This window comes from Ambystoma mexicanum, chromosome 2p, assembly GCF_040938575.1.
Source record: "Ambystoma mexicanum isolate Mex_15411 chromosome 2p, UKY_AmexF1_1, whole genome shotgun sequence".
NCBI classification, from domain to species: domain Eukaryota; kingdom Metazoa; phylum Chordata; class Amphibia; order Caudata; family Ambystomatidae; genus Ambystoma; species Ambystoma mexicanum.
In genome coordinates, this window is record NC_090923.1 from 344423136 (window position 1) to 344447162 (window position 24027).

General features: G+C 47.7%; 1 protein-coding gene across 1 annotated transcript in view; it reads right to left on the minus strand.

Moving 5' to 3' along the window:
• DNAH12 (dynein axonemal heavy chain 12) overlaps window positions 1-24027 on the minus strand; it is a 3791933-nt gene that overhangs the window by 2646902 nt on the left and 1121004 nt on the right. Inside the window, exon 21 of the mRNA XM_069643677.1 lies at window positions 13868-13989. Coding sequence (XP_069499778.1) covers window positions 13868-13989 — 122 coding nt within the window. The remainder of the gene's footprint in view (window positions 1-13867; window positions 13990-24027) is intronic.

The window sequence follows — 24027 nt, forward strand, 5'->3', positions numbered from 1 at the left end:
ACTTGAAGTCCCCAACAACAAAATCAGGTTTCCTTATTTCTTCTATTTGGCAATAAGCAATTAGAAGAGTGGGATTTCGGGGCAAGTTAAACATGGGGGTTTCCCAGTTTCCCTGACCGGTTCCTCCCCATGTGATCCTCCGGCAGAACACCACCCCTAGGGTCAGAATCAGGAAGCGTCTGCCCTTCCCTGGCCATATGAGAAGGATCCCAGGCCAGGGTTTATGGGGGAATCATTGCTGATTTATCACATATCCTTCCCCTAATATCGCTGGTTTTCTCAGCCTCTATACGAAATCGAGAAAGGAAATCAACATTACCTTGTTACTTTCCGTTCCGATGTTCCACCGAGAACCAATCAGTCTAAAAACCAGTGCATGACTCTAGCATTGGTATCTTTTCTCAAACGTAACCATATAAGTTGCTTGCGGCTACCAGCGCATTATAAATATATAAATAAATAAATAATACATTTAAGAGGAACCTGATAGGTAATCAATCTGAATTTTCTACCTGTTAAATAGTATTTCAAGTATGTAATGGCCCATTTGATGGCAAGGACTTCCAACTCTAGAGTGGCATAGTTATTTTCCCGATGAAAAACAGTTTTCTACTAATTTAGAGCATTGGATGTTCTATACCGTCATGGGTTTGAGAAAATACTGCCCCAAGACCAATATGTGAAGCATCTGTTTGCAAAATAAAGGGTCTGTTGAAATCTGCTACTTTCAGAACAGGTTAGCAACATAATATATGTTTTAATTTTCTGAAAAATGTCTGCTCTTCCGGCTACCATTAAGTTTCTTCAGTGCTAAATCCTTAAGTTTGTCAGTAAGAGTGGCAGAGATTAGGGAGAAATTCAGAATAAATCTTCAATTGGGGGGGGGGGGCGCTGTTGAGCAGCGAGCCAAGATGGCGGACTAGCTCATAGCTCTGTGCCGAGTGGCCATATAAATATTTGTTTCCCCGGCCGATTGGCAGCTACGAGAATCTCGACGATATCCTGGGCAGTGTGATCGGAACGGTGAGCTCAGGAGTCAAAATTGGCCTTGTACACCAGTCACGGGACCGACTTCTGGAGGTGGTCTCTGGCTGAGCGGATTATCTGCTGGACCGGGGGGGTGAGTAACGGGATGTCATCCCTATACTTGGGCTGCTGGTGGGGCTGTTGCTGGCCCGAGAGACACCGGGCATGTGCAGCGGTGCCGGAGAATGGAGCTGGGCTGAGAGGTGTGTTTCGCCCATCATTGCTGGGTTGAACGGCAGGCGAGGGACAAACCACCAGCGGCCACTGGGGGAAGTGGAGGAGGTGGCGGCAGTGGCCCGCTCCTGGTAGGCGTGGAGCCAGGGGCTCCACTGGGTGAGGGATGACACGGCCCTGAGCGGCTCCTCTGGATGAGCCTTGGACGACTGTGGATCAGCTGAGCCGTAGGAGCTAGATGCCAGCATATTACATGCATATTCCTGCTGTGAACGTACATGTAGGTGCAACTGGAATGCACATTGCTGAAGTGTACTGCTGTTTGTTTTACCAGCGACGGGATATGGTGTGTACCTGGGTCATGGAGATCGTGCATTTGAACTGTGCAGTTAAATGGTAAAGGAGGAGGAAGTCTTCCTTCAGTGATAACAATAGCAAGTTGCTCCCTGCAGAGCATCTGTCATTGGAACCCCATGTGTTTGGATTGGGCTGACACGGATATAGGATCCTTTTGAGCTCAGGCGGTGACCCACGACTGAGGGAGCATTGGTCTCTTTGCCTGGCCTGCAGTGGAATTGCTGGGGTGAGTGGTTGTAGCGCAACAATGACCAAGGGTTTCAGTGCTAAGAAAGGTGGGGCCAGGGATAGATTCACTAAACCCAACTCCAAATCATTTCTGCCTGTCAGTAGGGCTGAACAGGCCACAGAACACGCTGCAAGCTCATGGGGAGGCAGCAGAGTGGATCTACAGTGCATGCTGGACACGATGCAACAGGGTTTTGCGTCAATGAATGTCAAGCTGGACAGCATCACCAAGACTGTGTCCTCCATGGGTGCACAACTGGAAAAAGAGACTCAGCGGATCACAGAAGCAGAGGGTCGGATAAGCACAACTGAGGACAATGTTGCAGAATTGCAGGCAGCAGTCTCATACTCTCACCAGGGATATGAAGCAGCTGAAAGCAAAACGCAAGGACCTGGAATCAAGATACCGCAAGAAAAAGATTTGCGTAGTGGGAGTGCCAGAGGATGCCATCCGAGGCAATGTGGAGGGGGCGGTGGAGTCTCTGCAGCGTGATCTACTAGAAAATCCTGGGTGGTCTCTGCACTTTATAGTGGTGCGAGCGCAGAGGGTGCTGGCTGCAAGGCACAAACCTGGTGACTATCCCCGACCGCTTATAGCACGCATTATGAATTATCGGGACCGCAACTAGATCCTACGGGCAGCAAGGGAGAACCAAGAGCTGAAGCTGGAGTCAAATGTAATCCGCATCTTTCCAGATTATACAGTCACAGTGTAATGAGAGCGGCGCACATTTCTTGGAGTGAAGAAGCTGCTTAGGGAGCGCAACACACCCTATGCTATGCAATACCCTGCACGCCTCAGGATTCAGCATAGTAACAAGACTTTCTTTTTCACAGATCTAGAAGGCGCACTTTCCTTCATTGAAACTCACATCCCGCTCTCCTTCTTGAAGGCTGGAGGACCCCAAAGTGACCCTGTGTTAGGGAGAATTCTCTGTTTAGGCTGAATTTCCCTACCTAGTGAGTCCCCCAGCAGCTTTGCTGGATTTCTGGGGTTTCTTTTTTCTCCTGCCAAGAGTGAGACTCTTTTACCCTCACTCTTGGACATGTTGAAGTGTGTTTTCTTGGTTAAACCTTGTGTTGAATGGGCTATGGGGTCTTTTACTCCATAGGGCCTCATGTATTTTTGTGATGTGGGTTACACAGCACCCTCTGTGCCGTGACCCAGGGGTGTCCTAGGGACTCCCCAACATAGACTCCATACCCTGGGACTGACTACTGTCTCCCAGGGCATGTAAAGTCACCAAAGACTTTGCTAGTCTTGAATCCTGAACAGAACCAGTACAAACCATCATATTGTGGACGTACTGGCTGGGGCAATTCGATTGCCCCAGGGTCTGTTAGTCGAGGGGGCACGTCTCCGTCCCCCCTGATCGAGTTTTGGCTGGTGGCAGTGGAAACTACTTTTTATATTCGACCGCGAATATTTCCCTATGAGATTTCCCATTGTTTTAGGCTAACACATTTAATTATTTATTTACGGTAGCCTTAAACATACCGCCGGTTTATATATTTATTATTATAACTCCGGTTGGGACTTTTTGCCAAAACTTGATTCTAAAATGGCGTTGGCGTTCGCCTCTGTAACTCTGACCCAAAGTGGAGCCCTTTGTTCCACTTTTGGCGGGCTTCTCCACAGAAGCCCTCCAAAGTGGTGCCACTCTGTCTGGGGTACTTAGGAGGGGTGGAGGGGGATTTAGGCACCCTGGACTGAGTTACCTTGGTAACTCAAGTCGCACTCCGTCCTGATTGGCCCAAGTGGTGAGCCGGCCGGCTCACCACTTAGCATGTTTGAGTGACAGCTAGGCTGGGTGAATGGGGGTTTGCTGCATAAAAGCAGGGCTTTGGGGACTGGAACTTTAGAAGTCGCCACAGGACCAAGAATCCGACGAGGGACGAGCTGAGCTGATCTGCTACGACGACACCACCCGGTGGAGCCCTGCTGAACCGTCTCACCACTTTTCCCGACGACCGAGGAGAACTCTTAACGGAGTGGCTCCTTCCCTTGACTGGTGGGGACAACCGGTTTTCACCTTCTTTCCGCTTCTCGAGGTATCTCGTGGCCGCCTTGCCAGTGCCAAGCACCCCGGCAACCGGAACCCCACCACTTTTACCCCAACCACGAAAGTCGGTACAACCCTTTAACCGGAGGACTCCGCGGCTGGTTTCTTCCCGGGCAGTGCAACGACCCTCTTCTTCTGCTCTTCAGCGAGAACTTCTTCTCCCCTGACCGACGTCGAGCCTTGCTACCACTGCCTGGAACAACTGCCACCGCTGGAGGATCCTTTCCGCTTAAGGTACCGTGTTCCGCCTGGCTTCCCTTGCCACCGACTGTACGGGGTAGATTTAGCCCCCGGCTTTCGAACCTGGGAGTGCCTGGAACACCCTGGCTAAACTTTCTAAGCCACTCTAAATTCTTTCTAACTCTTTGCAAGACTTTGAATCCCTAATAACAGTGTGATCTTGGGCACATTTTCGCTCCGGCTACTCTAAGAGTGGGCCCTGCCTAGTGACTTTTGCTCACCTGTGACTTTGTGCTTCTTTGAGCCTATTGCAAGTGTTCTGGACCTTAGAGTGGTGTGTTTAACCCATTTCTGTTTCTTTTTACCCCTTTCTTGAACCTACTAGAGTGTCATCTAACGTTAAGCGCTCACCTCTGTTTTAATTATGTGGTGTTAACCTAGAGTTGTCTAGATAGGAGTAAGGGTTGAAACTGCTTTCATTATAACTGTGTTTGAAGTGTTTTTACTATATTTTGCTAGAGTGATTTCAACTTATGTGTGTTTAATAAATAAATAACTATATACTTTTGAAACCAAGCTCTGGTCAGTGTTTGCTTGTGCTATTGTATTTGAGTACCTATTGTGTATACTTTGCATACTGCCTAACTCTTCTTGAGGGAAGTCTGACTGCTCAGCCACAGCTACCAGGTAAATCTGGGTGGTGCAGACTGCTACCAAGTGGGTTTACTGCTATACCTGTAGTCCTAAATCTTTTGCAGTGGTCCCCAAGGGAACTGCACAGGTTTCTGCCTAACACTGGTGTACAGCGGTGGGATTTGTATTAAGTATACATTTTAGTGTGCTTTAGATACCTTAGTGCAACTAACCACAAAGCTTAGCACTATAAAAGTAAACCTCTAACATGTCAGTTATAGAAAGCTATAGTCAAGAGTCCCTTGCAGCCAAAACTGCTGATTGTTTAAGAGTGCTCTGTAAACATAAAGACCTCCTGACTAAGGGCAAGAAAATGGAGCTGATTGAAAGATTGTTAGCTAACCAAAGTCTGGGTGAGGGTTCAGAGGAACCTACCACTCCAGCAACTGTAGATGACAGTATTGAAATTAACATGGAGCAAAATGTTGATGATTCTGAGGAAGAGTCAGAAGAGGAGGGTGAGGCTGTTGTGACTGTCCCCCCTAGGCCTCTACCTGCTCTACCTGCTGTACCTACTGGGCCTTTACCAGGTCCCACATTTAGTCCTCAGTACTTTGAACTGGAGAAAATGAAACTAGAATTGGAGTATAAGAAACTGAATGCTCAAACTGACAAAGAACTAAGGCTAAGGGAAATGGAGCTCAAGTATGAGCTAGAAATGAAGAAATTATCTGTTGAGAATGCTTCTCTCTCCGGCTCCTCTAGAAGTTCCAGTCCTAAAAGACCCCGGATGCCTAAAGAATTGGTTGGTATGTATGAGCCTAAGTTGGATGTGTTGGATTGGTTGTCTCTGTTTGAATATAATCATGGGCTCCAGAACATCACAGGAAATGACTTACTCACCTGGTTGTTCTCTAGGCTTCCCCCTGTTGCAACTGATGTGGTGATGGAGATGGGGGAGGAGGATAGGAAGGACTATGAATGTGTAAAACTAGCTTTGATAGCTAGGTTTGGGAAGACCCCTTCCCAGTATCTTAAGAGGTTTAGGAGCCTCAAAAAGCATGATGGTACCCCTTGGGTTACCTGGGTGAGTGAATGTTTGAAAAACTTAGAGGGATGGATTAAGGGTTACAAGGTGAACACTTATGAAGGTATGAAGAATTTGTTTATGTTGGAGACTATTTATGATGCCTGCTCTCCTGAGCTCAGATAACACTTGGCTGATTCCAGGGAATTAGATTCCCGGAAACTAGCTAAGGCTGCTGACTTGTGGGTTGCCAACAGGGCCACTCACAAGGATTCTGGGGTCACTCAGAAGAAGGATGGGGAGAAACAGCCCAAAACAGACTCCAAAGCGAATTCTAATAATTCCTATCCCAAAGAGGGCCCCAAACCACAAAATAACCAGGGTAAGCCACATGGGAAACCTAGTCAGGCTACTGTACCTTCTGGCCACAAGCCAGAAGGAGGTCAGAACAAGCCACCCTTCCAGAGAGCATTTGGACAATGCTATGTCTGTCAGGGTACTGACCATATCAAAGGAGATCCCAAGTGCAAGGGTAAACCTGCAGGGATCAGCACAGTCTCCTTAGCCTTCACTCCTGAGGATGAAGTACAGATGGCTAGTGCCCACTTTGAACTCTTTGCTGAAGAACCCTTGGGTCTTCAAGCAACTGTAAACTTAGAGCCTATGGGTCTGGTTAGTCCCCAGAATAGGGTTGTGTATAACTCCCTACCTGTTAACTCTAAGGTGTATTATGTGGACAGTGTTCTTGTCAATGGCCAGGATACTCCTGCCAGGAGAGACACTGGGGCCAGCAGAACAGTAGTGGATGAAAGCTTCTTTCAACCTGAGGATGTGGCCAAAGCACCCAAAGGTCCCACTAAGATGTCTGGAGGCCCTGTCCAAATGGTTCCTATTCTACCAGCCCTCATTCAGTGTAACAACATGACAGTGAGGATCCCTGTCAGTGTTCAGACTGAGGTACCTGGGAAGGTCCTGTTGGGGAATGACCTAAGAACTCTAGGAGTAGTGTCACATACCCCCAGGCCTCCCAGTATGGAGAAGCAGAACTTAACCAAATTGGCTAGAAAGGCTACCTTGAAGGACCCTTCTAAGCCTGTGGGACCCTCTACTGAGAACCCCACTACAAGCCTTGGGTGTAGTAAGTTGACCTCTGACCCAGGCACCTTTCAGGATAGTATGCTAGGAACATGGGAGCCCCAACCAAGCTCCATCATTGTTCCCCTAGTCTCAGAGTCTCTGACTCCCCCTGCTTCTGAGGAAGAGGTGGATAGACCAACTAGGCCCCTATCTGGACCTGAGAGAACTGGTAATTCTCAGTGCTGGTGGAAAACCAGAAAAGAAAAGTCTAAGGCCAAAAACCTTCAGACTGTTGGACCTTCTACTGAAGACCCCAACTCAAATCCTAATATTAGGGGGGAAACTCCTAAAATAGGTAAGGGTAGATCTAAGAGGAAGGGGAAGCAGGTACATTGCCTAACCCCAACCCCTCCAACCAAGAGGCCTAAGACCCAACCTGCTCCCACAAGAGAGGTGGTGAGGAACCTTGGAGGCCCCTCTAGATCTAAGGGAATCCTTTATAAGGACCCCTTCAAAAAGCCTAACCTAGGTTCAGAAGTTGTACCAACTTCTGAGGGACTGGTCAACCAGATCCCCTATAACAAAAAGACTGATGTTCCTCAAAGGGTCTGTAGGTCCGTTAGCTTGCAGAAGAAAACCTTTGAGTTCTCCATTGAACATAGGTCAAGGTGTCACCATCAAAATGCTGATGGACTCTCTAGGATGTATATCATCGACTAGAGGTATGAGGTTCATCCAGGAGTGGATTAAATCCTCCTGTCCCTTAGTCTGGGGGGGGCGAGTGTTAGGGAGAATTCTCTGTTTAGGCTGAATTTCCCTACCTAGTGAGTCCCCCAGCAGCTTTGCTGGATTTCTGGGGTTTCTTTTTTCTCCTGCCAAGAGTGAGACTCTTTTACCCTCACTCTTGGACATGTTGAAGTGTGTTTTCTTGGTTAAACCTTGTGTTGAATGGGCTATGGGGTCTTTTACTCCATAGGGCCTCATGTATTTTTGTGATGTGGGTTACACAGCACCCTCTGTGCCGTGACCCAGGGGTGTCCTAGGGACTCCCCAACATAGACTCCATACCCTGGGACTGACTACTGTCTCCCAGGGCATGTAAAGTCACCAAAGACTTTGCTAGTCTTGAATCCTGAACAGAACCAGTACAAACCATCATATTGTGGACGTACTGGCTGGGGCAATTCGATTGCCCCAGGGTCTGTTAGTCGAGGGGGCACGTCTCCGTCCCCCCTGATCGAGTTTTGGCTGGTGGCAGTGGAAACTACTTTTTATATTCGACCGCGAATATTTCCCTATGGGATTTCCCATTGTTTTAGGCTAACACATTTAATTATTTATTTACGGTAGCCTTAAACATACCGCCGGTTTATATATTTATTATTATAACTCCGGTTGGGACTTTTTGCCAAAACTTGATTCTAAAATGGCGTTGGCGTTCGCCTCTGTAACTCTGACCCAAAGTGGAGCCCTTTGTTCCACTTTTGGCGGGCTTCTCCACAGAAGCCCTCCAAAGTGGTGCCACTCTGTCTGGGGTACTTAGGAGGGGTGGAGGGGGATTTAGGCACCCTGGACTGAGTTACCTTGGTAACTCAAGTCGCACTCCGTCCTGATTGGCCCAAGTGGTGAGCCGGCCGGCTCACCACTTAGCATGTTTGAGTGACAGCTAGGCTGGGTGAATGGGGGTTTGCTGCATAAAAGCAGGGCTTTGGGGACTGGAACTTTAGAAGTCGCCACAGGACCAAGAATCCGACGAGGGACGAGCTGAGCTGATCTGCTACGACGACACCACCCGGTGGAGCCCTGCTGAACCGTCTCACCACTTTTCCCGACGACCGAGGAGAACTCTTAACGGAGTGGCTCCTTCCCTTGACTGGTGGGGAAAACCGGTTTTCACCTTCTTTCCGCTTCTCGAGGTATCTCGTGGCCGCCTTGCCAGTGCCAAGCACCCCGGCAACCGGAACCCCACCACTTTTACCCCAACCACGAAAGTCGGTACAACCCTTTAACCGGAGGACTCCGCGGCTGGTTTCTTCCCGGGCAGTGCAACGACCCTCTTCTTCTGCTCTTCAGCGAGAACTTCTTCTCCCCTGACCGACGTCGAGCCTTGCTACCACTGCCTGGAACAACTGCCACCGCTGGAGGATCCTTTCCGCTTAAGGTACCGTGTTCCGCCTGGCTTCCCTTGCCACCGACTGTACGGGGTAGATTTAGCCCCCGGCTTTCGAACCTGGGAGTGCCTGGAACACACTGGCTAAACTTTCTAAGCCACTCTAAATTCTTTCTAACTCTTTGCAAGACTTTGAATCCCTAATAACAGTGTGATCTTGGGCACATTTTCGCTCCGGCTACTCTAAGAGTGGGCCCTGCCTAGTGACTTTTGCTCACCTGTGACTTTGTGCTTCTTTGAGCCTATTGCAAGTGTTCTGGACCTTAGAGTGGTGTGTTTAACCCATTTCTGTTTCTTTTTACCCCTTTCTTGAACCTACTAGAGTGTCATCTAACGTTAAGCGCTCACCTCTGTTTTAATTATGTGGTGTTAACCTAGAGTTGTCTAGATAGGAGTAAGGGTTGAAACTGCTTTCATTATAACTGTGTTTGAAGTGTTTTTACTATATTTTGCTAGAGTGATTTCAACTTATGTGTGTTTAATAAATAAATAACTATATACTTTTGAAACCAAGCTCTGGTCAGTGTTTGCTTGTGCTATTGTATTTGAGTACCTATTGTGTATACTTTGCATACTGCCTAACTCTTCTTGAGGGAAGTCTGACTGCTCAGCCACAGCTACCAGGTAAATCTGGGTGGTGCAGACTGCTACCAAGTGGGTTTACTGCTATACCTGTAGTCCTAAATCTTTTGCAGTGGTCCCCAAGGGAACTGCACAGGTTTCTGCCTAACACCCTGGGAGGCAGATAATGTCCAGAAAATTGTAAACTTCATTGAAGGGGCCCATCGCACAGGTAGACCGGCCATGTTGCTGGGATTGGACGCCGAAAAGGCGTTTGATCAGGTTGAGTGGCCTTTTCTCTGGGAAGTCTTGAAGAGTTGTAGCTTTGGTGAGGGATTTATAAAAGGGGTGTTTGCTCTGTACTCCTGCCCGATGGCACAGATCTCTGGCAATGATGGGAGTTTCCAGAGATTCACACTTTCTAGGGGTAATAGGCAGGGGTGTCAACTTTCACCTCTACTTTTTGCATTAGCGGTGGAACCACTCGCGGTATGGATAAGGGCAGAGGAGGGAATACAGGGCATACCGCACAGGGTTGATACGCATAAAATAGCCCTCTTTGCCGATGACTCAATCTTGACCCTGTCGAGGACTGAAACCTCGGTCCCAGAGCTCTTGGGGATCTTGGACCCTTTCCGCCAGGTGTCTGGGTTCAAGGTGAATCCAGGCAAGAGTGAGGTGCTGAACATATCCTCTGGGGCGGAGACTCTCGATTTTCTGAAGCAGGTGGCCCCCTTCAATTGGGTGGGATGCTCAAATACCTAGAGATTTATCTTAGTCCCAGATTCGGCGACCTATATGACAGCAACTACCCTGCCCAGTTTCACGCCATCAAAGCGGACTTGCGATCTTGGGGGATGAAGGCTATGTCTTGGTTTGAGAGGGTCTCAGCAATTAAAATAAATATCTTACAGAGATTGCTATACCATTTTCAGGCCCTCGTGGTCGCTATCCCGGCAAGCACTCTGGCGCAGTTACAGTAGGAGATTATGGTGTATGTCTGGAAGGGAGGGATGGCCCGAATCTCCAAAACTTCTCTTTATAGGCCCAGGAAGAGAGGGGTATGGCACTAAAGTATGTGCATGGGTACTACCAATCAGCTCAACTAAGGGTCACACACATCTGGATCAATCCCTTCACAACTTAGGGGTAGTGTTGACTGAAGGAGGACGTGGCAGGTAAACCACTTTGCTACCTCCCGTGGCTGCCTAAGGGGGTAGGCCACTGAGTGTATATGAACTTCCAGCCACTAGGGTGACTATGCAGGACTGGGATTCGTTGGTGCGGATCATGGGGCTCTCCTGATTCCCGTCCCTGCTTACTCCTGTTCACTTCAACCCTAGTTTTCTCCCGGCCTATGACAGGATTAGGTTTGCCAACTGGAGGGCAGGGGGCTGAGTCCAATTTGCAGAAAGAGGGTACATGTTCATGGCTAGAGGATATCTTGCACCCGATCGGATGTGACACATAGGGGGGGAGTGGTAGTGGTCTATGTTGGAGAAACTGCAGGGGCACTCGAGCGTACCTGCATATATGGTAGTTCTGCCCTAAGCTCACACGATACTGGTCTGAAGTGGTGAACACGCTTAATTGCATAGCGGGGACGTTGCTGATGCTTGACCCCATTGTCTGTCTGTTGGGGGCCTTCAAAGGGAGAGAAAATATCAGACATAGGGCCTCATTCCGAGTATGGCGGTAAGGGATAGCGGCCACCGGTAACGAGACCGGTGGCGGTAATCCCTTACCGCCATACTCCGAGTTCCCTTTGCGCCCTCGCCCTTAACGCCTGCTTTGAGCAGGTGTTAAAGTCGAGGGCGCAAAGGGGCCTCCAAGCCAATAATGGTGACCGTAATCAACGGTCACCCTTATTTGCATCTTCCCCATTCCCATTGAGCCCTATGGGGGCTCATTTGGGAATGGGGAAGAGCCTTGGTGAATGGGGAATTACCACCCCGCCAACCTTGGAATGGGGCGGTAATTCCGCCATCCACCAAGGCGCTGCCGGTCCGGGTACGGCGTCAACCAAGGCGTTAATAGCGCCATTGGTTAGCGCCGTACTCGGAATGAGGCCCATAGTCTCAACATCGCCTTGGTACACACTATGCTTCTCATAGTAAAGCCACAATAGCGTCTTTTTGGAGATCCCTGAGGCTACCAATTGTGGGTGACTGGTGGGCACACATGTAACGTCAAAGAGAAGGTGGTTTACTTCTCTGGAAATGATGTACAGGCTTTCTTCCGAAGATGGGGAGTTCTTGGTTTATGCACAGACTCACAATAGAGACTTTATATGCCCTGCTAGACTGCGTGCCATGGGACTGCTTGAATGCTCCTAGGAGATGGCAATAGCCCTGATGTGAAACTGTTGGGACTTATTAATACCTTTTATTATTCTCTAACCTCATGTAGCATATACTGAGTGTAAATAGGTCGATGCCTCAGTGTTTTTAATTAATTAAATGGTTGGAGTAACGACATTTGCAATTGACAAGACAACACATTGACAAGACAACACATTCTGTACTTATACAGCACAATAGACATTCAGAGTTCTTTGGCTCCCACTTACTTATTGGGGAGTTTCCTTACCCCGCGGTTTCCCCCCTGACCCCCATTTCCTACCATACACGTCATGCAGACGGGCTCCTCCCTTCTCACCCATTCTCGCCTGGGCCCAAATACAGTTTCACCAGACGGGGTTTGAATGTCAAGGCTGGGAATTTAAGATCATAGTCCAGTAGTGGCGACCAGATTGATTGAAATTGGTGAAGCTTACCCTCCTTTGCGGCCGCTACCTTCTCCGCCACCAGCACACCCCAGACCTTAATCCACCATAGTCCCAGATCCGCCGGGCCTTCTACTGTTTTCCAGCGCAGGGCGATGGTAATATGCGCTACCAGCAGCAAATGTGTTAGCAGCTTTGCCCTGACTCCAGATTTCGGATATACCCCCTCACAAGGGCCCCGAAGAGCAAGGTTTTCGGACACATCGGGAGTTGACTACCCATGATAGCTTCTATAGTCTGCACAATGTTCTCCCAGAAGGATCAAATCAGGGGACAGTCCCACAACATTTGAAAGAAAGTAAGAGCCATGAGTGCCACAGTTCCACCAGCCTGTAGGGGGAATCACAGCCTGGAAATGGTTAATCTGTGCCGGCGGGTAGCACCAGCGGAACAACAATTTGAACGCGCTTTTCGTGGTTTGTCACGCATCTGGATGAGGCATGGCCCATGGTTGTGATGTTTTTTAAGTTTTGTGATTTCTTTGGCTGATCTGCTTTGCAAATTCTCCTGCTTGTGGGAGTTCAATGGTAGCCGCAACATGAGCATGGTTTATGTTTGTCTTACAATTTATGAATGCCAATACAAATATTTCAATCAAAACAAAAAACAGATCCGTCATAGGTGCGCATAATGTGTTTGACTCGGAAAACCCACCATCTAAAATGTCAACTTAACATTTTCTTTTCCTGTTTTGCATAACTATTCATAAGTAAATTCTCCTGCGTGTTCTGGTTTAAAAATATACTGGAATGTCCAAAGATTCCCAAAGTTAACTATTTACAATGTTTACTGTATCACTGTAAAGCATAGATAAGGGCCTCATCTGCATTTCATGGGTGTCTACACTGATCAGGGCGTTATTTAACATGCCTACAGACATGTTTCTGTAACGTAGCTGTACCCTTGTATGCTCAGTGAGCTGATTTAGGATGCCATGCATATTTTTTACTTAAAGACAACCATCAATAAAACATTAGAGGCTAGCCTTAAGTTGCATTGCTCGAAGCAAATATTACCATGTGATAGGTCTTTAATCTAGGATAAAGACATAAAATAAAATGCAGGTTTCTGATCACTAAGAAAATGAATGAGCTATGAAATGGCAAACTTCAAAAAGCCATTATTTCATTTTGTTATGTTATAATCCTAAACGCGTTTATAAACAATGCATTTTTATTTGTTAATATAGAAATGAATGCACTGCCTTTGACTTTCTTCATAAAACTAAACTCAATTGTTCCTACAATTTGAAACAGCCATCTGTATTCACATTGCAGTTTACAGGTATGAACCCCAGCAGACCTGGCCAATGCTTCAGTGGTTGATAAAAAAAAAAATAACACTATAAAAATGGCTAGTGGCAATACTTGTGATTCCCAGTGCTAGCAAACAGGAAAAACAGCAGTAAAAGAAATGCTATATAAACACAGTGAGCTATAATTATACACAATTCGGATGGGTTACATAGAGATAAATGCAATTTAAAATACTCTTTGCTCAGAGCCTAATGGAAGCCAACATCAATCATAATTATGAACATGCAGCACTTATTGTGAACATGCTCTGAAAGCAACCAATGTACATACCGAGGGAAAAAGAGACGCTTCTTCTCAAGGTAAGCATTAAGACCTTTCATGATTTTATCCAGAAGAGCATTGGAATCTTGAAGCTTCTCCAACAAACCTGTCAAAGAGGTTGCAGCAAGTACCTGTGATGACACAAACGAAAAATAGGTTTGTAATTGTCCGAATCTAAGTAGACTCAGGCTTGTCTATAGGAAATAGGGCACTGCCCTAAGTGTCGGCCCAACATGATAGTGTTGGCCAGTTTTTTATTTTATAAAGTGGGCCATTGTTTAGGCCAAAGTGGGCTCGTTTTAGGAGTTACTACACTGTGCACCTGGTAGTTGTAACCAGTGTTACTGAACTGATGTTCTTTAAAAGGCACAATTTGAAAGACATTTGACCAAAAAAACGGGTAGTGCTTAAATAGTCTGTCAGAAAAACAATCAATTGCCATTTATGACTGGGGGCCACTTATTAAATGTTATGCCTCAGTCGGACCCGGACTCTAAGGAAGCGATTGTCGAGGAACACCACATAAAGCTTCAGATCGTTATTTATTGCCATGAAAAGATAAACATATGGTTCGCATATTGGTAGACAAATAACACAGGAGAGGTGGTAAAAAGAAAGAAATGGAAGGATCGTGGACTTTTTAAATCTGAGGCACCACCAAAAGTACTGTGGACAATGAGCTTAAATTATTCTTAAAGAACATTTCTTCTCATTTTTATTTTCCTTGCTAGCACTTTTGTCACACTCATTCAACTCATGACTATTTTCCCAGAAATAATGTCAATACAATCCGACCAAAACCTCCACATACACAAGAGACTAATGTTCCTACTCTTTACAACATTAAAAATATATATTTCTCTAAAAATGTAACTTTAATCAGTACCTTCTAAACTCTCATATAGGCACACCAAAAGGAATGAGAGAAGTACAACCCTGCTAATTTTCTGTCATATCATGAGAGGCACCAACCCCTCAGACAGCCCTTTAATCCAACCTATCCTTTTTAGTTTTGGCCATTAGGTGGCACTGAAAGCACCACCTATAAAGCCAAAAGTATTGTCATTAAAAAAAGAGCTTTAACATGAGAGTTTGAAATAGGGGCTCTGGATGCAGGTTTGTAATGCTTTTCAATGCAGGCGAACATATGAGGATGGATATTATGAAGTTTGGCCATGTGTTCCACCCATCTAACACCCATCGCCAAGTGAAATCTATAGGGGTTTCCTCCCATTCCCACCCATCTCCTCCCACAACAAACATCTTTTTGCACTCATTGGCTCATTTTTCTACTGTGTGGTGAATTTGTCAGCCATTTTGGTTCTAAAATGGCGGCCGCCATGTTTTAATGTTATAAAAAAGTTATTTAACTTGATTGATTCTTTAAAATTTATTTACTGCAGCTTTCAAAGTATGTTACACATTGTACTGTATTTTGTATTTAAAACAAACAAGGTACTGTACTACTTACGTTTCGGTTTAAAATGGTTCTGAAAATGACCATTTACTGATTTGTGGGGGTTGCTCTAGGGCTTTGAAATGTAAGCAGTAGCTGACTGGCTGTCCAGTTTGTTAGTGATGTCACTATTATGTGATTGGCTTTTGAGTATGTGCTTTTCCCCCACAAAGCAACCATTTTCTTTCACCGAATCCAAGCAGGGCTCTAGGGCTGTAGTGAGTAATCAACCCCAACTCGTGGGCTTTCCCGCATGGCTCGGGGCTGCTGTTACCCATTAGGTACGGTTCACCGGCTTTCCCATAAGGCTGGGGGCGGCAGTTGCCCATCACTGCCCCACCAACAATGGGCGCGGGGGGTTCAAACGATCACGGGTTGGGGGTTTTCTCACCTGTTTTCGGTCTGGGCAGGGGCGGGCACTGCAGTTGCCTGCCTGGTGAGGGGGGTCCATGTTCTGCTACTGCGGTTGGGCGCATGACTGTACGCACCGGCAGGGCCCCCAGGCACCTCCGTCGGGTGCAACAGGTGGTGAAGCTGCTCGCGGTGGGGCGATTGGCAATTATAATTAATAATGTCTGCTCTACGAGCACAGTACAGGCTTTGTTGCACCCATCAGTGCTGGAACATTAGCATAAGAAGTACGTATTTGCCGGTGGTCTAGGTGATCAGTGTACAGACATTTCTGCATTGTTGGTGACTAAACATGCATTTCTGTGGCAGGTAAAGTTCCACGAGGTTTGATGCATGAGTTATTCATTTTTGTATTCCTTTAATGGCTTTAACCCACCCCCATTGTCTTTTTTTCTTTCTTGCCCTTCACTCACTTTACAGGATTTCCAGTCTCTTTAAGCACCTCTTGGTGCACCATTACGCCGAGTTATACCTTACGTGCATTCCAATGTACTGCTATGCCCTTTTGTGTATTACAACAATCAACAATGTGAATTATTCTGTCCTTGAATGTATGCCTTTCACACCTTTAATGCAAATTAAATTGTTCCCATGCCTCTTAAATCACCTGCATGCCTCCCATAACGTTGAATGCATCCTCCATGGCTGATATTCCTAACTGGCCATTAATCAACCTTGTGTGCCATTGTATGACTTCCATGCCTTTTTAATGCACCTGGTTTGCCTTCTATGCCCCTAATACACCTTGTATGTATTTCTTTGACTTCTCATGCCTTTTAATGCACCTTTCTGCCTTTGTATGGTTTTCATGTCAGCAGTGCACCTTCCTCTTAAAGTGGATAAGGGTATAAATGTATCCAATTGCGCTGGGACAATCATATTTTGAGGAACAGGCCAGCTGCGTGGCTGGTGGTCTGTGGTTAACCAGTAAGCCGTAGAACATTTCTAATGTGTATAGGAACCACTGGCACTTCGCGCCTGGCCTTTGTTCAAAAAGTCACTGTTGTGCCTGCAACAATTGCTTGCTTTATATATAAATGCAGTTGCATGAAAAGGAGGCCTTGAATGAAATATTCTGAATTCTTGAAGACATTTTTTGTGAGTTTAATCGGTGGTAGTATATCTTGCAATGAAACCGCCAACATGTGTTTCGACTCCGGGTCTTTCTCAAGGCTGCATATGCATTGGTTACAATAATTTATGCATAGAAAGGTTAACGTTTGATTGTCATTTTTCATACAAATCAACCAAAAGTAATATTATTACAAGAAAGTAAAATACAGTTCATTAATGCATACCAGAGGACAGGGTTCAGGAACAAAAAGGAAAGACAAACAAACATAATATTTTCTTAGAAATGTTCGACATCATAAGATATACAGTGCACATGGCGACCTCCATGCATTATCAAATTCCATTTGTGATGTCTTACAAATTAACTAATGCCCTAGAACTTCAAAGACACATGCACAGTGCATTATTACTGTCAAGGCTCATCTAAAGATGCTGATATTTTTACTAAAAAGGGGGAAGCAGGGGCCGGGGTGAGTTGTGCAGCCACCAACCATGTAGTGGTCTCTATCACAGTGTCTATATTGGTTGTGCTATTCAAAACCGTGTTCTTGGTAGACAAGTGTAGTTTGTCTACTGGATGTGTATATTCACTCTCTTAAAATGTGGTCTGCAACCACCCTTGCCAATGTACTGGAGTGACCAAATAACCAAATAAAATGAATATATGTTTGTGAGTTGATTGCTCACCTAATGTGTTCTGTTTCCTGCCCTGCAAATGAGCAGAAGAATTGGAATACTCTGGTTAAGTTCCCACAGATAGTCCAATGGTCACCATGTGTTGAGGAGCATATGGGTTAATTTCATTTGGATATATATATGATTCATTACTCACTGCAATCGTATTTCTGATGTTTGTATCTGCTTAGATTCACATGCTGTGCACAGGCCGACATCTAGTCGAAGCTGCGGAGTATTACAGTTTGTTTTTCGAAACTCGTAAATGGGCGTCGACACAGGGCGTGCCAGTAATACTATCCCTAGTGTGACGTCCACTGTACCCATCATCCCTCACGTGTCTAGGACCCTCAGATTGTATTTTTTCTGACATGAGGTAGCATGAGGAGTAGAGTGAGTACAGATAATCCAAGCAGATAGATAGATAGATAGATAAGACTACAAGCATCCATGCGCCTTCTCTCAGAGGGGAGGAAGGGTGGGTCGCATGTGAATCTAAGCAGATACAAGCATCAGAAATACGATTACGGTGAGAAATGTATCTCTTCTGAGGCTTGTTGAATCTGCTTAGATCACATGCTGTGCATAGATTAGCGAGCAGTGTTAGAAGAAGGAGGTGGGATGTGAGAAGGGTCATGAGCAAATAAATGTCTTAAAACCGCTTGTCCCACTTGAGTATCTGTCTTGGAATGGGTGTCAATGCAGTAGTGCTGCGTAAAAGTGTGAATAGAGCTCCAAGTAGCTGCTTTGCAAATGGTGTCAAGGGGTACATTTGCAATGAAAGCCAGAGTGGCCCCGATGCCTCTAGTAGAGTGGGCTCTTGGCGTGAAAGGCTGAGTTTTTTCAGAAAGAGAGTAACACAGCTGGATACAGTTAACAATCCACTTACAGATGGCACCTTTAGAGGCGCGATCTCCCTCTCTGCCTGTAGCTACGGAGACAAACAGCTGATCTGTTTTCCTTATCAGTCTGGTCTTGTTTACTTAGTAGAGGACCGCCCTACGCACATCTAGGGTGTGTAGTTTCACCTCAGCCGAGCTTTGTGGGTCTTGGAAGAAAGCCGGAAGATCGATGGACTGGTTCACGTGGAATTTAGAAATAAACTTAGGTGAGAACCTAGGGTGTGTACGTAAAACCAGTTTATCTTTATGCACTGTAAAGAATGGATCCTGCACTGACAGAGCCTGAATTTCACTGACCCTTCTTCTAGATGTTATAGCTACTAAGAAGGCCATTTTATAAGTCAGGTGTTTGAGACTGCTTTTATGCATGGGTTCGAATGTGGGGCCCATGAGTTTAGATAGCACCACGTTAAGGTCCCATCCTGGTGGTGGGTTAGAAATAGGAGGGTGAAGTCTCTTTACTCCTTCCATGAAAGCTTTAACCACTGGTATCTTCCACCACGACACCTTGTTATGGGAAGTGATGTATGCCGACAGCGCTGCCAGGTGTACCTTCAGTGAGTTAAATACCAGTCCTGCATCCAGCAGGTGGAGCATGTACGTGACAACTGTGGAAGGAGTGCAATCAACTGGGTTCACTTGCTTGTTCTGGCACCAGATAACGAATCGTTTCCATTTGTCAAAGTAGCAGTGCCTCATGTTTGGCTTCCTAGATTCCCTTAGGATGTCCATACATCTCTGAGGTAATCTGAGATGTCCGAACTCTATGACCACAGGAGCCATGCTGCTTGGTTCATTGAGTTCGGTTGACGATGCACTGTTTGACCTTGGTGCTTGGACAGTAGGTTGTACCAGCCCGGGAGTTTGATGGGTTCGCACACCGCTAGTCTGCGTAGGTGTGGAAACCACGGTTGTCTCGCCCACATGGGAGCAACTAGGACGAGCGTCATTGACTCTCTGTTCATCTTGTTGACCACCTTCCTGATGAGAGGTGTTGGTGGAAAAGCATACATGCCTGACCAGTTCATCCACAGGGCGTTCCCCTGGGAGTCTGGCTGGGGGAACCTGGATGCAAATCCTGGGCACTGTCTGTTTTCGCTTGTGGCGAATAGGTCTATAGTGGGGAAACCCCACTGAGAGAAGATATCTTCTATGATTTCTCTGTGTAGACACCATTCGTGTTCCTCTGGGAGGGGATCTCTGCTCAAAGCATCCGCCAGAGAATTGGGATCCCCTGGAACATGTTGAGATGACAGGAAGATCTTCCGTCTGAGTGCCCATATCCACATTTTCTGGGCAAGCTTGGACAGATTTGGCGAACGAAACCCTCCCTGCTTGTTTATGTAAAACATGGCTGTAGTGCTGTCCGTCCGGATCTGCACTGACAGATTCCACAGGTCGGGCTCGAACGCTTGAAGTGCTCTGAATACTGCCAGAAGCTCTAGCAGGTTGATGTGATTCTTAGCCACTGAGTGAGGCCAGAGACCCTGAGCTGTGTGGTGGAGGAGGTGAGCTCCCCACCCTGTCAGGCATGCATCGGTTGTGACTACCGCCTGTATCTCGGGATCGTAAAAGGGTTTCCCCTTGGACAGATTTTCTCTTGTCCACCAGTGAAGGCTTTGTACCAGTGTTGGCGAAACGACCACTAGATCGTCCCACTGACCACTTGCCTGAGACCACTGTTTCGCCAACCATTCTTGCATCTAATGCATGCGCAGGCGCGCGTGGGGGAGCAGGTAAATACATGACGCCATCATGCCTAGCAAACGCATTGCTTTGCGTACCGTTATCTGGCGACCGGCCTGATATTGCGGAATTTGCAGCAGTATATTCCGAATTATTTCCTCTGATGGAAAGGTCAACCCCTCTTGCGTGTCTAGGATAGCTCCTAAGAACTGTTTGGAGGTGCTTGGCACCAGACTTGACTTCTTCTCGTTTATTGAGAAGCCTAATTCGAAGAGGAGGTCGATCGTCCTTTGAATGTTTGTTCTGCAAATTACTGGGGTCTCCCCCGTGATGAGCCAGTCGTCCAGGTAAGGGTAAACCGGGATTGCCTCCCTGCATAGGTGTGCTGCCGCCACCGCCAGTACCTTGGTGAATATCCTTGGAACCAAGGCTATCCCGAAGGGCAGTACCTTGAACTGGTAGTGCCGACTGTCCACCTTGAAGCGCAAGTACTTTCTGTGCGCTGGGAACATGGAAATATGAAAATAGGCATCTTTCATGTCCAATGTTGCCATGTAATCCCATGTAGGAGGGGAATTACTTCCTGGAGAGTAGTCGTGTGAAATTTTTGGGGCTTGACATACTTGTTTGCAGGCCGTAAGTCCAATACTGGGTGCATTGTCAAATCTTTTTTTGGCACAAGGAAGTAAATTGAATAAATAAATACCCTTGTTTACCTGGTGTCCTGGGACGAGTTCTATCGCGTCCTTTGCTAGAAGATTGACGATCTCCTCGAGGAGGATCTTCTGGTGGTCCAAAGAATGCATTCTATGTCGTGGAGGGTGGTTTTGGGGACGCTCTAACAGTTCTATGCAGTATCCTGCGGACACTGTGGACAGCACCCATCTGTCTGAAATGATCCCTTCCCAAGCTTGGGTGAAGCTGGAAATGCGTCCCCCTACTGGGGATGTGTGAGAAGAGACCCTGAACGGAATGTCACTGTTTTGGTGGAGGCGTGCCACCGCCTCTACTGGGGCTGCCTCTACCCTAACCACGCCCTCGCTTATTACCCCTGCCGCCATAATCCTGGGTAGACTGCTGGCTGTTGTTCCATTGTGTACCCTGCCCCTGGGAATAGTTAGACCCTCTGTGGGAATTTTGTCCGCGTGGCGACGAAAATTGCCATTCCATCTCTGGTTAGGGGGTTTATTGGTTAGTTGGCCTAGGGATTTGAGTGTCTCATACTCGTGCTTGGCATTTTTCAGCGCGTCCTTGACCGCCTTGCCAAACAATAGATCCGGCTCCACCGGTTTGTCTATCAATGAAGCCTGGGTTTCTGAGCCTCATCAACTTCCTTTCCTCCCCTGCTGTCCCCCCCCTGTCTTCGGCTACCTTGCCTCTACCCTCCCTCCCTGCCCCCTCTCGCACTCCCACTTCACCTCCTTCTTCTACACCTCCGCAGGGCGTACCTCTGATCTGTACCCCTCCCAGGAAGTCCTTCAAGGAGGGCAACGTTCTCCACTTTGCCACTCTGAACTCTCGCTCTGCCATCAAGCATTCCTCCGATATCTGTCGCCTTCTTGAGGAAATGGACCTTGACGTCCTCGGTCTCACTGAGACATGGTTCACAGCCAGCTCTGTCACGAGCTTTGACACACTCCTACCTGAAGGTTACAAGATCCTCTCTGTGCCCAGGCCCAACCGTGCAGGGGGGGTGTTGCCCTTATCTTCCCCGAGTGGATTCCTGCCACTGTCACTCCTACGCAGACCTACTCCTCTTTTGAATGTCTTGTCTGCCGACTCTCTCTCTCTCCTAGCCATTCCCTTACCGTGGCTACTATCGGCCACCTGGTCAAATTTCCTCCTTCCTCTCTGAGTGGGCTGACCTCTCCTCCTCACTCCTGTCCTCTACCACTCAACTCCTCTTTCTTGGTGACTTCAACATCCACCTAGATGCCTCCTGTCCCCCCACTGGACTCTTTCGTGACCTCTGCGACTCTCTCTCACTCTCTATTCTCCCGTCTGGGCCTACTCATTCTGCAGGGCACACTCTTGATGCTCTGATCTCTTCTGACCTTCCCCTCTCTGTCCCCCTCTCCACTCCTCTGTCCTGGAGTGATCACTTTCTCCTATCCTCCCACCTCACCCTCCCTACCCCACAGGCAAAGCCACCCTCATCATTGCCACCCACCTTCTCGGTCATCCGACCCATGAAGCGCGTGTCAGTTGCGGCTTTCGCTGCCACCTTCTCGCCCCCCCTCCCCCTTCGGCTGATTCCCACCCCGACACAGCCCTCTCCTTGCTCCACTCTGGTATATCTGATACTCTTGATATCCTTGCCCCTGTCATGAAAATCCGCCTGAAGCCCAAAGCCAAATGTAACTCCTGGTATGATTCGGATCTCGTCACCCTAAAACGCAAGTGCAGGGTGGCAGAGAGGAAATGGCGTGCTTCATGTTCATCCTCTGACAAACTGGCCTGCCGCCTGCTCCAAAGGCAATACCGACTCTCTGTTCTCACCAAGAAGAGAGCCCTTATCCAAGCCTGCATCTCTGCGGCATCTAACAACTCGGCTGAACTCTTTAAAATCTGCAAGGAGCTTGCCAACCCTGCTGCAGTCTCTACCTCTCCTGTCCCCTCCCAGGCCCTCTGCACTGCACTGGCCTCCTACTTCATCTCTAAAACTCAGGACATCCTGTCCTCACTCTCCTCCTATCACCCCCCCCCTCTCTTCCCTGCTCATCCTCTGGCACTTCTGCAGCCACCCCTCCTCCCTCCTTCTCTGCCTTTCCCCTTTTTTCTGCTGACGAGGTTTCCAGACAAGTCCGATCTATGAAAGTCTTGTCTAAATAGATTCACCCCTGTTCCTCCAAAACTATCAAGGACCACATCGACTCCCTGGCTCCTGCCCTGGCTGACTTTTGAAACCACTCCTTCGCCTCTGGAGTCTTCCCATCACCCCTCAAGCACTCCCTTGTGCACCCTCTCCTTAAGAAACCCTCTGCCGACCCATCCTGTCCGGCTAACTATCGCCCAATCTCCATCACTCCCTTCCCGGGCAAGCTCCTGGAGAAACTGGCCATCTCCCAGCTTAACCTCCATGCTGAAGCTGTTGATAGTCTCCATGACCATCAATCTGGCTTCAGAGCGTCCAGAAGCACGGAAACTGCTCTCCTGAACATCCGTGAGGACCTGCTCTTGAACCTCGACTCCAACACTCCGTGTGTTCTCATTCTGCTCGATCTCTCTTCTGCCTTTGACACTTTTCACCATGCCATCCTGCTCAACCGTCTCTGTGATAACCTGGGTATCACTGGTCAGGCTCTGGCATGGCTGACCTCTTTCCTTTCCAATCGACCCTCCCAGGTCCAACTTGTGTCCTTCCTCTCTGACATCTTTTTCTCCACCTGTGGCGTTCCCCAGGGATCTAATCTCTCTCCCTGGCTGTTCAACCAGTATCTGGCACTCCTTGCCCACCGCATCGCCGCCCTCTGCCCCAACTTGCAGTGCTATGCGGACGATACCCAGCTCATTTTCAGGCTACCCTCGGCCTCCTCCTCTCCCTCCCTCATCTCTGACTGTCTGTCTGCTATCCAGGAATGGTGTGCTGCCAATGACCTCTGCCTTAATGCTAGTAAGACTGAGATCCTACTCATCGCACACCCACTCCCTCCTTCCCTGCAGCTCTCTGGCCGGCCTCTCTTGGCCCTCTTCCTGCAAGGCAAAAAACCTTGGGGTCATCTTCGACTCCACACTCTCCTTCTCTCCTCATATATCTGACGTCTCTAAGAAGTCACATTACCAGCTGCACCTCCTCAGAGGTATTCTTCCCTTCCTCTTCTTCCCCCAGAAGCTCACTGTCTCCCGAGCCCTGGTTCTCTCGAAGCTGGACTACTGTAACAGCCTCTATCTTAATCTGCCTGCCTCCACTCTCCGCCCTCTGCAACTCATCCAGAACAGAACTGCAAGACTTGTCCTTGGCCTCA